Source organism: Haliaeetus albicilla, chromosome 18 (genome assembly GCF_947461875.1).
Source record: "Haliaeetus albicilla chromosome 18, bHalAlb1.1, whole genome shotgun sequence".
NCBI classification, from domain to species: Eukaryota; Metazoa; Chordata; class Aves; order Accipitriformes; family Accipitridae; genus Haliaeetus; species Haliaeetus albicilla.
In genome coordinates, this window is record NC_091500.1 from 2081805 (window position 1) to 2099518 (window position 17714).

The 17714-nt window shown below is 43.6% G+C and overlaps 1 protein-coding gene across 1 annotated transcript in view; it reads right to left on the reverse strand.

The window, feature by feature from the left end:
- The window catches only part of FBXO16 (F-box protein 16), a 39699-nt gene that overhangs the window by 21455 nt on the left and 530 nt on the right, over window positions 1-17714 (reverse strand). Inside the window, exons 2-3 of the mRNA XM_069805502.1 lie at window positions 9698-9840; window positions 5346-5381 (exon numbers count right to left, since the gene is read on the reverse strand). Coding sequence (XP_069661603.1) covers window positions 5346-5381; window positions 9698-9793 — 132 coding nt within the window. The 5' untranslated portion in view covers window positions 9794-9840. The remainder of the gene's footprint in view (window positions 1-5345; window positions 5382-9697; window positions 9841-17714) is intronic.

A 17714-nucleotide genomic window follows, 5' to 3' on the forward strand; every position in this document is an offset into this window, starting at 1 on the left:
GAACTAGCCACTGAAATGGGACATAATCCTCATCTCCAGCCCAGCGTATCGACGTGAGTTCACAGGGTTACAATCACACGCAGGCATCCCTGTGCTCTGCAAACGTAGGACCCAATTCGCTAGTCAACGAGGCTCTTTTGCAGAATGGCTTGCAAGTAGATGGAGATGATTCACCGAGGAAGAAGCAATTTTCCCCTCCCTCCCCAGCCATCTTCTCCCAGTCCTGATAAAGGGATTTGTTGGAGACCTGGGACCTGGGTGAGAAGAGAAGAGATGAAGCAGACAGGCACCTGATATCCATGATACACTAATCTACCCAACCAAACCCTAAACATCCCTGCCACCAAGCAGCTCTGTGTCAGCAATTAGCAACTCGCCCCTAAGATCTGTTTGGTTCTGCTTTTGCTACTGTAGTTAAACAACTAAACCTGAAATTTTGCACGAGGAGACTCCTGGGAAGACTGCTGAGGAAGGCAAGCTGGCAGCCTGGTGACAAGAAATACCCCTGAGCAGGAGCCATGGCTCCTGCACCTTGGCACCTAGCATGGGTCAGCTTCTGGGTAAAGAGGTGCCTAGAGGTAGGGGTCTGCAGTGACTAGGTGTCCTGGTTTCGGCAGGGATAGAGTTAATTTTCTTTCCAGTAGCTGGTATAGTGTTATGTTTTGGATTCAGTATGAGAAGAATGTTGATAACACACTGATGTTTTCAGTTGTTGCTAAGTAGTGTTTAGACTAAGTCAAGGATTTTTCAGCTTCTCATGCCCAGCCAGCAAGAAGGCTGGAGGGGCACAAAGCGTTGGGAGGGGACACAGCCAGGACAGCTGACCCAAACTGGCCAAAGGGGTTTTCCATAGCATGTGACGTCATGCCCAGTATATAAACTGGGGGGAGTTGGCCCGGGGCAGCATGGATCACTGCTCAAGAACTAACTGGGCATCATCGGTCAGTGAGTGGTGAGCCATTGCTTTGTGCATCACTTGTTTTGTATATTCCAACTCTTTTATTATTATTTTCATTTTTTTATTGTTATTATTATCATTATTATTTTCTTCCTTTCTGTCCTATTAAACTGTTTTTATCTCAACCCATGAGTTTTACTTTTTTTCTTTCCCGATTCTCTCCCCCATCCCACTGGATGGGGGGGAAGTGAGTAAGCGGCTGCGTGGTGCTTAGTTGCTGGCTGGGGTTAAACCATGACACCAGGGATGGGGTTCAGCTGCCCAAACACCAGTGCCCTGCGTTGTGGGGTATCCTGCAAAGCCTAGAGGTGCCACTCCAAAGGTGACAATTCTCTGCAAATCCTGCATCATATCTGCCGTGGTATCTGCATATGTCCACAGTATCATACTCTCACCCTTCAAAACAAGGTGGCTGAATCCAAACCATGTATTTGGCATGGTTCCTGGTTCAGGCTAATGTCCAAATTGTGTCTGAACGATGTCTAGAAGAGTGCTACCGACCCAGGCCAAAATCGTGCCAGGGAGCGTGCTAACAATTTCATAGTGTGGATGAGCAAGTTCCAGTACCTGGGAACACTCAGATCTGCTGTATAAATTATTAGCACAATATGTAGCCCACAGGGTGAGCTGAATCACTGTCTGGGCTTCCCTGACATGTCTCCATCTCATTTGGTTGTAACGGAAGCAGAGACACTCAGATCACCTGGAGACATTGAAGCTTAGGTGTCTTAATCTACAAGTTCAACCCCAGCTTCATTGTCAACTTATTAGCCTGGGTGTCAGCAGGATAGCACTGAGCATTAAGGTAGAGCAAAATGCTTTTATGTTTTTTAAATTAATGGGAGGAATTTTTGGCTTGCAGAACACAGCAGAAAGGGAGGCTGAGAGGCAGAACGTCAAGGCATCTGCCCTGGGTGCAATACAGAATAAAAGCAACTAGAATAAAAAAGAAAAATTAAGAGAGAGATGTTAACCCTTTCACAGTTTAACCATCAGAAGGGTTTCAGCTGAAAGACAGCAGCGCAATTTCTCTTTTATACGTATCTCGGTAGTATTTGGGTAAAGGAGTTGGTGTAAAGAAATTCAATGCAAATGCCTCCAGCAGGATCACAGCCTGCAAATACTCAGGTATGGGAACAGCCATGTAAGACATGCAGTCTGCTGCCACTACACACCACCACTGCTTCCACTCTGTGCAGCAATACTTTGTGGAACTGAGCACAATCTGAGACAGCCAAAAAATTGTAGAGGGTGCCATCGTGCATCTTGCATACTGCCCTTTGGGGCTGCCCACCAGCGCAGAAAACAGAGAAATAAAATCCCTTTAGGTCAGCTAGCTCATTGCTTCTCAACCTGTGTTTTATGGACTACAACAGCCTGGGAGACATCAAAGATGTTCTGTGGCACAGCTGGAAAAAAAATAACTAAATGAAAATGCACATACATAGTCCCTGAATGCATGCAAATAAAATCAGGAAGCGTAAAATAAACAATGAGCATCCAAAGTTTAATCTAATCTTTATTTGGCTGTAAAGGAAAACCACTGCGGCAATGCCGCACAAGGCAACCTGTTCTGCTTTCCCAGAAGGCCGGCTGGTCCTTCAGTGTAAAAAGGTTGAGAAACACTGAGCTAGTTCATCTCCTGCCGCAAGGCAGGATCCACTCTACCTAAACCACTCCTGACAAGTGTTTGTCTAACCTGTTCTCAAAAAACTCCAGCATTGGAGATTCCACCACTAACCTCTAGGCAAGCTATTCCGGCAATGAATTATCTGTAGCATTGGATTTTGCTGGTGTCTGAATTGCGACTCCATCATTGCAATTCAAGCCCATGATTTGTTGTCCTATCTAATGTGAACGCAGAGATCAGATCATTCCCTTCTTCTTTTTGGACATCTTTTGTGTGTCACTGGAAAGATATTATTAGGTCTTTTCTCCATCTTCCCTACAGTAAAGGGATTGTTTTCATATTTTCTGGACCTGAGACTGTTTTTACATATGACTTGTTCTCAGAAGTATGTCCAATTGATCCTCTGCTTTCTCAAAATGCAAGGACCAGAACTGGGGATGGCTCTGCCTTTCAGACAGCCGTTTGGGATATTTCCCTTTACTACAATTATAAGACACTGTCAGCTTATATTCAGTTTGTGATCCACCATAATTCCCAGCTATTTTTATGCAGAACTGCTGCATACTTGGCTTTTCTCAGATCTGCAGTTTTCGTAAATGTCATTCTTACATGCAGCACTTTTTACTTGTCCTCATCAAACTGCAGATCATTTCATTCTGATTTCTAATCTCCAACGTTAATTAAAACCCTTCAAGCCTGGTGTCACCTGCAGATGAGTATGTACTTTCCATTCTATCACCCAGATACTACTGAAAATACTTAACAGTTCTGGACTTAGGACAGACTTCAGCCTTCCAGTTTCATAATAAAGCATTTCCAACTACACTGAATATGGGTTCCCAGCCATACAAACCCACCCTTCAGCAGTTTCATCTGGTCCGTACTTCCTGAGAGGGCTTTGAGAAGGTCATGTGAATCAATGTAAAAACTCCTGCCCAGACCACTGTGACTTCTTGACACAGTTTCTCTCAATCTCAGAGTGCTCTAGGCTTTGCATACCAGATATTATAATGCCACAGGCTTTGAAGGGAGTTAAGAGCAGCTTTTGTGCTTTCTGCACCCATTTCATTGGTATGATGAATGACAGAAGCGCAAGAAGAATTAGCTCTGAAGGAGCATGATGAGAGCTACTGATCTAGTGTCATATGAAGGGTCAGAAATTTAACCTTTGAGAAGATGATTCAGCACTCTTATGTGTGTTTGCAGGAAAGCTGTTTCCAGATTTTGGCTCTTTCAGTGGGGGTTCTAATGAAAACATTTTTGCCCTTTTGCCAGTATATCCCATGGGCATTTTAAAACATCCAACAATTTTCAAGAGACAGGTTTTAGGTCTGTCAGTTACTGACTATCATGCTAAAAGTTGTTTTTTGAACAACAGTCATTCAACTATTTTGTTTTCTTGGTGTCCATGAAATTCTTTATTATCAAAATGCATGCATGTCAACAAGTTATGGAAAGCATATTTCTTATAAAGATGAATAATCCTTATCAGCTTAAAATCAAAATACTTGTCTGTAAAGACCAGTTCCTAGCAAAAAAATTTCCACGAGTGACCTATTAGGCATAAAGAATAAGTGTCAAATAAAGTTACTGTGCAAATACTCTTTATCAAAGAGTGCTGACAAGGAGCATCATTTCTGTATTTCTGTTTAGCTTGTGTATCATATGTGACCATGTAACTGGTTCTTTGGTTCCATTTATAAAGATGTGCACAAGGATCAACCATACAGTTACTACTGAGCCACATTAATACATTCAGCTGAATTCACTCATTTACTGCAACGAAGTCCCTGAGTCTGTATTCCTGCTTGCATAGGAGACTGAGCAGATTACGGCTGCTTTCCCAGAATGGCCTTTAAATAGATTTTGCCGTATAAAAGAGAAAGCACAATGCAATATTTAAGGGGTGAGTTTAGGACTAGGGCAAATCTTGTGCCATTGCATGCTCTGCCATCAGCTTCCTGGGTAGGTCAGTTAGAGTTGTATTCCTTTCAAGCAGCCAGCTATGTCTCCCTTCATAGGCTATGGAAAGAAACAGACTTCTCTAGAGGGCTGATCCTTCATCCTACATTAAGTGAGATGAATTATCCTCTGGAAGTACCACTTTCTCTCTGTTGACTCTATAAGGAGCCTGTGATGACCAGACCAGCCAGGCTTAAATATTATGTTTCAGACATACACACCCAGCCAGAGAAACCCCATCCTGAATGCCTAACTTGCGGTCATTTGTGGTTGGGGCAGACAAATTCTATCTCATCTTTCTGTGCCTTATTTTCTCATCTGCAAAACAGGGTGACAGCACTCTCCTGTCTCATGTTGGAGCTGTGAAGATAATGAGAGTAAGAAATTGTGAGGTGCTCAATGATTACAGTATTAGGAGCCACATGTGTGCACTTGGTAGATAACATGTCATTTATTACAGGTTTCAAAGACCTGCTAGCAGGCAATGGTAATACCTAAACATCCAGTATCTTCTTTGAAGTCTTGACAGACTTTTCCCAGGGTTTCTTATCCCATTTCAGATCATTCTGATGATGGAATATGATTTCCCAAGTTCAGAGCTTAAAGAATGTGGGCACTGAGGGAATTTACACCTTTACCTTCCTCATAAGTAGAGCAGTTACAGCTCACTTTCACATCAGGAAAATGAATCCCTTTTTCAAAATAGGATAGGTTTTACATTCCCATTATAGTAATCTCTTGATCAGTTCAGAAATCTAGCTGTATTTGAATATGTATTTAAAGAGAAAAGTTTACCCATTTTCCAAGTAGGGCTCTTCTTTCTTCGAATACCTATAAAACAAACACACACAAATAAAACTGAATATTTAAAGGGGATTCCATATGTCCTAAGAAAAATATAGCTTGAAATACAATCTACAAGATATAAACAGAATCACTGAATGGAAGAGTTTGGAAGAAACCTGTGGAGATCTTTTAGCCCAAACTCCCTGGTAGGGTCAACTAAAGCAGGTTGCTCAGGGCCGTGTCCAGATGGGTTTTGAATATCAATCTTAACACAGTCAGACCATTAGGAGTAAGATAGTAAGACCAGTCTTCGTTCCCTGGCCACTTTACAGTGACAACTAATAATAGAATCATAGAATGGTTTGGGCTGGAAGGGACCTTAAAGATCATCTAGTTCCAACCCCCTGCCATGGGCAGGGACACCTTCCACTAGACCAGGTTGCTCAAAGCCCCATCCAACCTGGCCTTGGACACTCTTCCAGGGATGGGGCATCCACAACCTCTCTGGGAAACCTGTTCCAGTGCCTCACCACCCTCGCAGTGAAGAGCTTCTTCCTTACATCTGATCTAAATCTACCCTCTTTCAGATTAAAGCCATTACCCCTTGTCCTGTCACTACATGCCCTTGTAGAAGTCCCTCTCTGGCTTTCCTGTAGGCCCCCTTTAGGTACTGGAAGGCCACTATAAGGTCTGCCTGGAGCCTTCTCCGGGCTGAACAACACCAACTCCTTCAGCCTGTCTTCATAGGATAGGTGCTCCAGCCCTCTGATCATCTTCGTGGCCCTCTGGACTCACTCCAACAGGTCTATGTCCTAATAAGAAGGATGATCGGTATCAAAATACAGCAGAGGATTTATGAGGTTCACCTTTATCCATAGGGAGCTAGACCTGAAAGCACTAGCGTGTAGCTTCCCACTACCACAAAACTGCCTTCTGTACTCAGGATTGTGACCTGGGAAGTCAGGAAATGCTGTAGATGATTCTTCCAGAAGACAGATCAAAGAGGAAAAAGCCCAGCTTATAACTGCACATAAAAACAGCTATTAACCACAACTAGGAAAACATACTTGATCATTATAAACTCCAAACATGTTACTGCTATGACAGTCTGCAAAGGTTCCTGCAGAGAAAGACATTATCAGTGCTGATGTCTGGTACAGCAGTTGACAGCATTAGCTCTGTCTCTCTCAGCAGGAGTGTCTCTTGCGAGGGGTGAAAAATGACATTTCTTTTATTTGTATGTTGACAGTTATTATTTGCTTTATTTGCATGTGGGACACTTGGTAAAGTAAGAAAAAAACCCCTAACAAGCTGAACTTGGAGAAGGATTTGCCACAAGCAAGTGATGAATAGTCAAAGATCTAAGTTTGGGGTTGGATAATTCAAGTGAAGCAGGGAGCTATTTATATAACTGAAAGCAATGTTAATGGTCTTTGATCAAAGAAAGACACGTACTTGCTTTCAGCAATCTTGGAGATACATCTGAGCCAACTCTGACAGAGAGTTCTGCCTACTCCAGGCACTTGGAAGCATTAATTAGCAACAGAATGGCCCAAAATAGGTGTAATCATCTACTGCCTTAATCAAGCCCATTTACTGTCCTCTCCTCCAAGGCCTTGGAGTTATACCTATAGTGTGCCTAAGCTGGCTGGCTTTGGACACAGCCTGAGGCCGAGGTTGCTCCTGAGATCTGCCATCTCACATCCATGTCTTCAGGTGGTTTTAAATAAGCTGAAGTTCAAGGCTGTTTGGCAAATCCCTCCACACTTTGCTGCAAATGCCACTGGGGACTCTTCTACCCAACACCTGAATTACTGCCCAGCAGAAGGCAAATTGTCTCCCAACTTCCAGTCCATCCTTAAAGGCAGCACAGCCCTGTATTCAGCAGGACTGATGCTGAAGTCTGTCCAGTTTTGCTGCGGGTGAGCAGGCTACCCCGTCTCCTACCCTTACTTCATCCCTAACTGTAGCACAACCTTGGCATATCTAAGACTCCACCTCTGGTTTTCTGACCATGAATGCTGCATAATTGGAGGTTTCCTAATTCTGGCTTCTTGACTTTGGTCTGTGCCTGATGGTGATCCTGGCTTTAAAACAACCATGACTGCTCATGTCCCAGTAGTAACACCCTGGATAGTCTTTTCTGTTCTAACAGCTGTTGTAAAGGCAGAAAACCACAGATGGAGGCAGGAGGACTCAGGATCTACAGCAGGCAGGAGAGAGCTGGGTCCTACCAACAATGCAGACATCTGTACTCCTGAGCATGTTTGAAAATCCAGGGAAATCTACAGGAACTACTAATGGAGTACCCCCAGGATTACCCAAAATTAGACAGGTAGCGAATTTATGCTACTAACTGTTCTTGGGTCTGCTCCTAACAATGGTTTAGTTGGAGCTTAAATGCTTCTGCCTTGGATCAGCTCTGAATTCCCACCACTCCTGCCCCTTATTGCCTACTCTACTAACAAGTACATTTCTTATGCATCTGTTCTCCTTACGCTTTCAACTTCTCACTGTTTTTCACATACTTTCTATCTATAAATTCTTTTCTCTCTTCATGCTTTCTCTTAACTCAAGAGTGCAGAAATGAGCAGAGATATGATTGTATGAAGATGGCACCTTGTCACTGACTAGCTCCCTATATATATCAATTGGACTATCTCCTGATTTCAGCTGCCAGCAATATTTTTGTTGCAACTATTTTTTTTTTCTGCCAACACTACAGAGCAGTATAGTGATATACGAAAAGGTGTTTCAGGCAGGTCAATGCTTTAAAACCTGGATCAGAAACAAGCAAACACTTTTTATCATAAATTTAATCACTGAGCACAGGTCTGGGAGCTTATGTTATGTTCTTTCCTACCTGGGACATCATTAAGCATTGGAGTATACAAAAATCCAATACGAGCTCCTAAAAGTTTTGCTGCAGCCCAATGCAACACGAGACTGCCTAAGGAGCAGAGGAGTAAGAAGGTGGGAAAGGGTGGTTTCACCCACATACTTATTTCTAATTAGATCATACTTTATTGCACAGTGATGTGCATCTGTAAAAATATGTTTTAAAGGGTGTAGGAAACAGACATTAAAATGATTCAAAGGCTGGAGAATATGCCAGATTGAAAGGACTTCAAAGAGCTCAATCTGTTTAGTTTATCAAAAAAAGTTCAAGTGTTGGCTTGAAGCAGGGTAAAAGTCCTTCCACAAGGAAAAAGTACTGGTTACAGAAGAGTTTAATAAGCTAGTAGGGGAAGATTTAAATGATGGAAGCTAATGCTAGAGGTATTCAGACAGGAGACAAGGTTTCATCTTTTCATGGTATAGGGGATTAATCATGTGAAAAATTATTAGGGAAGTGATGAAATTCTCATTTCATAAGGAATGAAGGTCCTTAACTCCAAAGGAAGTCTGGATATCTTCATGGAAGATGTATTTTAGCCAAATTCTAGTTAGCGAGCTCAAGACTGGGAGAACTGTGTGAAACAAAAGGGCTCAAGAAATCCAGGAAGCCAGACTACATGATGTAATGGGCCTCTCTGGATTAAATTCTATGAATCATCAACAGAAATTTAAACTGAATTCTGAGGGAGGAATAAGCTTCTGGTGATACATGAGCCAAAAAAACCTCAGTTATGTTAGCAGTTCCCAGATATAGTATACAGAGTGGGAGGTTAGGAAATGCATCTCGTTATTTATAAATTGAGTGCATCATTTCAGTTTCCAAAATACCAAGCTAGGCTCATCACTGCCAGGCTTCGCAGAGAAGCGAGAGCATGGGTACTAAGGTCTCTCCTATGAGCTGAGGTGGAGCACTCCGGCCACTCAGAAACTTACGCAGACACTCAGTTTGCTCTGGGGTTAACTGAAGTCTTCTGGTGCAGAAAAAGAATGATTTGGTAACTTTCACTAAAAAATGAATACACATTTTTTGTTTAAAAACAACCAGTTTGGCAAAATAACAGTACTTGAACTAAATACTTGCATGCTTTAAACAATGTACATTAGAACTTTCCATTTTACTTAACAATTTATATATATATATGTATACATAATAAAGACTGTATGTGTGTTTGATATATGCATACTTCTAATAGCAAACACAATTTTAAAGTTTTTATTCCATTACTCATGACCTACACAGGCAAAAACATAAGTTAAATTTTTCTAGGACTTGAGAATTTGTGAAGTGAACCTGAGAATTTGTCTTGGGATTTGAGAATATTCAAAACCAACTGGACAAGATCCTGAGCAAATGCTTCAGCTGACTTTGCCTTCAGAGTTTGGACTAGATGATCTCTGTAAGTCCCTTCCAATCTCAACAATTCTGTGATTCTATGAATTTCACCCATTTGCATAGAACTTGCCTTGTCATTCATGAGTTGATGGTTCAATGGAGTCCATGTGCTCATCTTGGTCTGTAGCTTGGGGCCATCCATGTTTCTAGGAGGTGCAAATGCCATAGATACAGGAGATGGTGGGTCCTCTGGTGTCTCGTCAGCACCACTGGCTACAACAATTGAACAGAACAAAGACCAACATTATCTCTGTGCTACTCCATTACAGTATGTTAGTGAAAAGCAAATAATTTTAAGAAGGAAACAAACAATTTCATAGCATAGCAATGATACAAGTAAAATTATTTGGAAATCAGTTAGGGTAAGGCCTTTTATTTTATGTAACCACAGTAGCCGTGACAGTAAAGGCCAGATTTCCTGCCACTAACATCATATAAATAATCAATAGTTAAGGAGTTCTTCCCCATCACAAATGTTATTGAATATGCCTTTCATTTTTGCTGCATGAATGATCACAAGAGGGTATATGCAGCAAGCTAGAAAATACACAAAATTTCTCTTTCCAGTTGTTGGCACTGACAGTTGAAGATAACTTGTGCATCTACTTAAGTGACCCTAGCTAGGTTTTTACTGATTTTGGTGGGCATAGAAATCGTTTAGGTTGGAAAAGACCTTTAAGATCATCAAGTCCAAACGTTAACCTAGCACTGCCAAGTCCACCACTAAACCATGTCCCTAAGCACCACATCTACACGTCTTTTAAACACCTCCAGGGATGGTGACTCCACCACTTCCCTGGACAGCCTGTTCCAATGCTTGACAACACTTTCAGTGAATAAATTTTTCCTAATATCCAATCTAAACCTCCCCTGGCGCAACTTGAGGCTGTTTCTTCTCGTCCTATCGCTTGTTACTTGGGAGAAGAGGCCAACCCCCACCTGGCTACAACCTCCTTTCAGGTAGCTGTAGAGAGCGATAAGGTCTCCCCTCAGCCTCCTTTTCTCTAGGTTAACAACCCCAGATCCCTCAGCTGCTGCTCCTAAGACTTGTGCTTTAGACCCTTCACCAGCTTTGTTGTTCTTCGTTGGACACACTCCAGCACCTCAACGTCTTTCTTGTAGTGAGGGGCCCAAAACTGAACACAGTATTTGAGGTGCGGCCTCACCAGTGCCGAGTACAGGGGGACGATCCCTTCCCTGGTCCTGCTGGCCACACTATTTCTGATACAAGCCAGGTTGCCATTGGCTTTCTTGGCCACCTGGGCACACTGCTGGCTCATATTGAGCCGGCTTTTGACCAGCGTCCTCGGGTCCTTTTCCTCCGGGCAGCTTTCCAGCCACTCTTCCCCAAGCCTGTAGCGTTGCGTGGGGTTGTTGTGACCCAAGTGCAGGACCTGGTACTCAACCTTGTTGAACTTCATAGAACTGGCCTCGGCCCATCGATCCAGCCTGTCCAGATCCCTCTGTAGAGCCTTCCTACCCTCAAGCAGATCAATACTCCTGCCCAACTTGGTGTCATCTGCAAACTTACTGAGGGTGCACTCGATCCCCTCATCCAGATCATTGATAAAGATATTAAACAGAACTGGCACCAATACTGAGCCCTGGGGAACACCACTTGTGACCAGCTGCCAACTGGAGTTAACTCCATTTACCACAACTCTTGGCCATCCAGCCAGTTTTTTGTCCAGCGAAGAGTACACCCGTCCAAGCCATGAGCAGCCAGTTTCTCCAGAATGCTGTGGGAAACGGTGTCAAAGGCTTTACTAAAGTCCAGGTAGACAACATCCACAGCCTTTCCCTCACCCACTAAGTGGGTCACCTTGTCATAGAAGGAGATCAGGTTAGTCAAGCAGGACCTGCCTTTCATAAACCCATGCTGACTGGACCTGATCACCTGGTTGTCCTGTATGTGCTGTGTGATGGTACTCAAGATGATCTGCTCCATAACCTTCCCTGGCACTGAGGTCACACTGACAGGCCTGTAGTTCCCCAGGTCTCCCCTCCGGCCCTTCTTGTAGATGGGCATCACATTCGCTAATGTCCAGTCAACTGGGACCGCCCCAGTTAGCCAGGACTGCTGATAAATGATTGAAAGTGGCTTGATGAGCACTTCTGCCAGCTCCCTCAGTACCCTTGGGTGGATCCCATCTGGCCCCAAAGACTTGTGTGTGTCTAAGTGGTGTAGCAGGTCGCTAACAGTTTCCCCTTGGATTATGGGGGCTTCATTCTGCTCCCTGTTCCTGTCTTCCAGCTCAGGGGGCTGGGTACCCTGAGAACGACTGGTCTTACTATTAAAGACTGGGGAAAAGAAGGCATTAAGTATCTCAGCCTTTTCCTCATCCTTTGCCACTGTGCTTCCCCCCGTATCCAATAAAGGATAGAGAGTCTCCTTAGCCCTCCTTTTGTTGCTAATGTATTTATAGAAGCATTTTTTATTGTCTTGTATGGCAGTAGCCAGATTAAGTTCTAGTTGGGCTTTGGCCCTTGTAATTTTCTCCCTGTATAACCTCACGACATCCTTCTAGTCCTCCTGAGTTGCTTTCCCCTTCTTCCAAAGGTCATAAACTCTCCTTTTTTTCCTAATAATGCCAAGTCTCAAAGGGCCAATTTGTTTCTGTAACACTTAACTGAAAGAATGAAATCCAGAATGGTTCAGAATTGACTGAAATCTCTTAGGGTCCTGTGTTCAGGCAGATTGGTTTTGACAGTTTGGACTGACTGTGCTGCTCTTTTAAACAAAAATTTCTACATGAAGTAAATCAGACATTTAACAAAATTTTCCCTTCCCTTTTGTGACACCAAGTAACTGAACTTTGTTCAGACAAAATAATTTCTTCAAAAATTCTTGCCCAAACATAGGCAAAGCTTTTTTCCTTCATCTTCTGTCCTGCAGCTGGATTCAGCAGGATAATGTCATTGCTCACCTCAGGCATCCAATTTCCAGACTGGAGGCTTAAGCTGCAGCAGCCTGAAAACCAAGTAATTTCTTTACCACATTAAAAAATATCTCAGTTCCCTGCATACAGTTATTAGGCAATTTTTCTGTAAACACTTCAGATCGCTTTAAAGCTTCACAGTGGCAAGGTGAATAATATGACTTCTGGAACAAAAGAAAAGGCAAATCCACTAAGTAACTCCAATATTGTGTTGCCAGCCTACGCCGAACCCAAGCGCCTCAAAACCCACCCAGCAAAAGGACCTTTCTAGCTAATAGAGCTCTGAGGCTCACAAGACACATCTTCATGAAAGCCCAGTCCCCTATTCCTCACGCAGACAAAATTCTTGTCTATACCAATGGAATATTAATCTTCAAAACCCACTGCAGGATCTGTCTGGGCACATCACCTTTTTGATTAGTTTTTCCTCCCTTTCTTTCCTAAGTTATTATGGAATCAAAGAAATATAAAGAAAAAAACGAAAAATCTGTTACATCTTTCTCTCTGCATCTGGTGATGTAATATGGTCCGTGGTTAGGAAATAAGTTCATTAAAAGAGTCTGAGTTCTTTCTCTTTCTTTTTTTTTTTTTTTGCTAGAGATCCTTAAATAACTTATTGTCTGCACACTGCAATTTTAACTTCCCACAGAGAAGCCACTGAAAGCTAAAAGACTTACTTACTAAGGTTTCAAAGCCTCATATTCTGTAGTTGGCCAATGTTAGAGGCTTCTTGTGCAACTGAGTAGGTGCATTTGGGATATGCATTACGACGGGATCACTTACTGGCTTGTTTTTGTTTTGGTTTTCTGCAAGGCCCCTGCCCTTTTCAATGCACAGAAATACAACATTACAGGCTAGAGAAACAGCTCCACTGCCAAAAAAACAGGTTCAGGCAACCATGTCCTGTTTTTCAGGGACAACCTTCTACCATTAGTCACAAAAACATCAGTTGTCACTGCAGCACACTCCCAACCCTGGATTCATGTTCCAGTTTCCCTACGCAGACATGCTTTCTTGGTGCTGGAGCAGCTGCATTCACAAAGCGCCTCTGTGAACTGGCGCGTTAGCAGCTTGCAGCCCAAAGAGACAGTCTTGCCTCTGGACTCTTGTACGCCCTCTGTGCCAAAAATGTGGCTCGGAACACACCTGGCAGAAGTCATGTTCCCAGCTGCACACGCCATAGAACAGCCTGAATTGCACTTCATGTTTGAGCACAATGTGTAAACGGGGCTGCAAAGGCAGGTACATTCAGGCAAACAGGTGAGCATAGCCAAATATTTTAACTTTGTAGATGATGTGCCAGCTTGCCATCCCTCCCTCGCTACCCCTTTGCTAGCGCAGTCACACAACCACCGTCTGCTCTGCTCCTTATTGCCCCAGCTACACTCAGAATAGTGATGAGGGGAGGGAGGTAACCCCAAGTCCAACCTCAGCGGTGTGTGTTTACAGGGTGAATTCTTTGGTGAAGTCAGGACTGTGCAGTGTCACTTTAGAGCATGTGTTTTACTGGGGTTCCTCAAAGGCACACTGTACATGCTGAGACTCAGTGCGCTTACTTATTAGGTGGCCTTGAACTTCATGGGGTGCATCAGAGGAGCTAACAGTGTTAGAAAATCTAGAAGCACCTTACCTGTAACATGCAGCTACCCTAAAAATTGGACTGCAAGTTCTTTATAGGCCTTCTAAGAAAAGACTTGGTTTACCAACTACAATTTAGCTACCTGTTCCCCAAAGGAAAACCTGGGCTTCTTGTCTTCACCTTGAAGTCCCTATCCCTGACAGGATTAACAGCTAATCTGGCTTCTTCAAGAGCCTAGAGTAACTCTGATCAGAGTTAATCTATGACATGATACTGAGGTGGCTGCAGGAGCTTGCTCAGGTAGCATTAAAAAGCAGCTGGTGTACTGTGCAGACCAGCGATTGTCAAGCTGTTTAGCCAGGGCCCCGCTTTTCTTCTGCAATAGTCGTTATCTTTGGACTGGCTGCCCAAAATAACATTCCAGAGATTGCTCCAGCTTGTTCTTCACATATCCTGGGATGAAATTCATCAGGCTTAGCTGATCTGAAAACATTCAACCAGCAAGAGACAGGAGATGAGGTTAACAAGAAATTAAGCTTTAAATATATATAAGGAAAATGTTAGTTTACTACCCAAAGAGGAAAAGCTATTGATACATGATGCTATAAAAATTATATATTATCCTTGTTCTAGGAAAAATAAAAAAGCAATGTAGGAGCAGGTGGCAGGCATAGTAAATACTAGCGCAAAAGAGATTTGGGGGAAAGACCGAGTTTTGTGAGTACATACAGTGTTTTCAAGCTGGTTCTGTTTGCTAAACTTCACACCAAGTTGATCAGAGATCTCCAGGTGTTTCAAAGCAGTTACCTTACACAGTTTGCAGAAAGCAGGTGAGCCTGGCAGAGTGCAAATGTTAAAAAGCTGCCTGGGTTACTACAGCCAGAGAGTACCTAGGAATGGTTCACAGTTCAAATGAAAGGATATACTGAGTGAGGATCCAAGAGATTTGTGCTTTTTGAGATATATGAAGAAGACACACATTAATTTCACAGGGCAGAAAAGACAAATGGTGTTGTCTAACAGTGAGACAATTTTAAGACTGATTGAAATCCTACTGAAGCCCATGGAAATACTTTCACTGATTTCAGTACAAGTTGGGTCAAGGGCTCTTGGTTTAAAACAATGTGATTGCATTTACGAAAGATTAACAATACATAATGATCATATCATATTAACTAAGGGCATTGGAATAATTTCTTTTAGCTGGGTTAATCTCTGCTTAACCCTCTGGAATGGCATTCCAGAGGTTTGTGCAAACCATATTCAAAACAAGTCCTTCAGAAGCAGACCCACTTTATTAATGTTTTTGACCACATCTCTATAGCAGTAAGCCTTTGTGGTTCAACAGAACCTGGTGCACTCAGAGGTTTAAGGATGCATTTTGGAGAGAAAGAGCCTGATCACATTAATCCATGTGACGACAATGGCACAATCGAGGAGTTCAGTTGTGAATAAACAGAATTTAACTGAATCAATCTCAAGCTCAGACAAGAAAGTAATTTTTATAGTAAATTATTATATCGACAATAAACAGTGCAATGATTGATGCTATGGAAGAAATGCTTTAAAGCGTAGGAAGAGAAAAACAATCTAGAATGTAGGCCAAACTATAAGGCATTCAAAATGGAAAAAATCAAGGGGATAGCTCTGGGTGGAAAAGATAATGTGAAACAGATCCTCCTATGTAGGGGGACACCTAGAAAGACGGCAAGAGGAGAAGGGCAGGAGGCAAAGTGCACATTTGCAATGATTTACAACATGGAGGCCAATACTGTACTCCTCCTTTCCTTCTAGCTAGCCCTTAACCCACAAGCTGCAAAGCACTGATATCATCCAGCCTTCCACATTTGTCACCTGCACTTTGCATAGTGACGCCCTGTCCTCATTTAACATGTCCACTCTGACTGCATGATATCGCCAGTGTTCCCCACTACCACATCAGTCTTCTCACAGTTGTCCCCAGTGCCATGGAAGACTCTGTGACCCTGACACAGATGTTTTCCCAGCTGGCTTCAAGGATCTCTGTGGTACCAATGCTGCAGCATCAATACACCCCAGAGCATGGCACCACCACAGTACTGATAAGCCCAAACACCTGCAGCACCTTGTGCCACTGATATTTCTGCCTCTCCCCAGCACTGTCACCTCTGAGCACCCTGCACTGCATGAGACCAACACCCTTACCCCTGCCAGGGTGTGCTAGAAATATCCCTGTGCACAAGAACACAAGGTTTGAGTACCCCTATGACCCACCTTACCTGAGGCAGTGAATAACTAACTCTGTTCCTCACTGCTCCATGATGCCCACCAAGGCATCAGTACCTCCACATACCATCCCAGAGGTGATACTCTCCACTGACCCACAGACCTCAGATCCCTTGTGCTCCTCCATACCATTGCCCTCTATCAATGCCCTTGCTATGCTGCTTTCACTTCCATACCCATTCTCTTCATAACCATGGCTCAAAGCTGCGTCAGGTGAGGTTCTGACTAGATATTAGGAAGCATTTCTTTACCAAGAGGGTGGTCAAACACTGGAACAGGCTTCCTAGAGAGGTGATCGATGACCCATGCCTGTCAGTTTTTAAGAGGCATTTGGACAACGCCCTTAATAACATGCTTTAACTTTTGGTCAGCTCAGAAGTGGTCAGGCAGTTGGACTAGATGATCGTTCTAGGTCCCTTCCAGCTGGAACTACCCTACACTATCTTATCCTATCGCTTTTATCCCACAGCGTTACTCAGGTCCAAAGGACTGGTACTCTCTTTGGTCTCCAATAAGCCCAGTAATCTCCCCTCCCTGATTGTGTCAATACCTGACTGCTCTCCTCTGTGTCCTTGCTACAGATGTTCTCCAGGATCTGCTCCGAGCCCAGAAGCGCTGACTCCCACTCCTGCTCCACATCAGTCTCCTTGCGTCCTGCAGGGCCAACGTCCTCCCAGGAGCTGTCACAGCACTGCATAGTCCCAATGACATTACACCCAGGGGAACTATTAGTATTGATCCCTAACACCTTTTCTCCCCTAAATAAGACAACAGCAAGGTCCCTTTTATCCCTAGAGAATAAAGCATTTCCCTTTCTACCTCAAGCCTCACTGGATTTATATTCTGTTATGCAGTCGGATGATCCATGATGTTCTTACCTCAAAGTCCATCAGAACTTCCCTAGTCCTGCAGCACGTAGAGTTACACTGCCCAGCGTCCCCATGTCCTCTGATGCCCCGATAGCTTTCCCCACCCCACTTTAAAAGGTGGTCGCAAACCCCAGCTGCTCAGTACTTGTGTCCGTAGATACCAGCGCTTTTTCTACCCATTTACCGAGTTCGTACTCTTTGCGTGATGCCTTTACGCCCTGTCCCTTTGAGCATTAATATTTCTAAGTACCCCTTCCACTCACACGCTGAAATCTCTCCTGGGACCCAAAGGCAGCAGCAATCCCCTCGGGCCCCATGCCTGACGGACGGGCAGACCCCAGGCCCTTTGAGCCTCAGTGTCCCGCACTGCAGCATTTACACCTCCATCGGAGGCGCATCGGAGACCCCTTCCCTCACAGCATGGGCCGTGCTGGG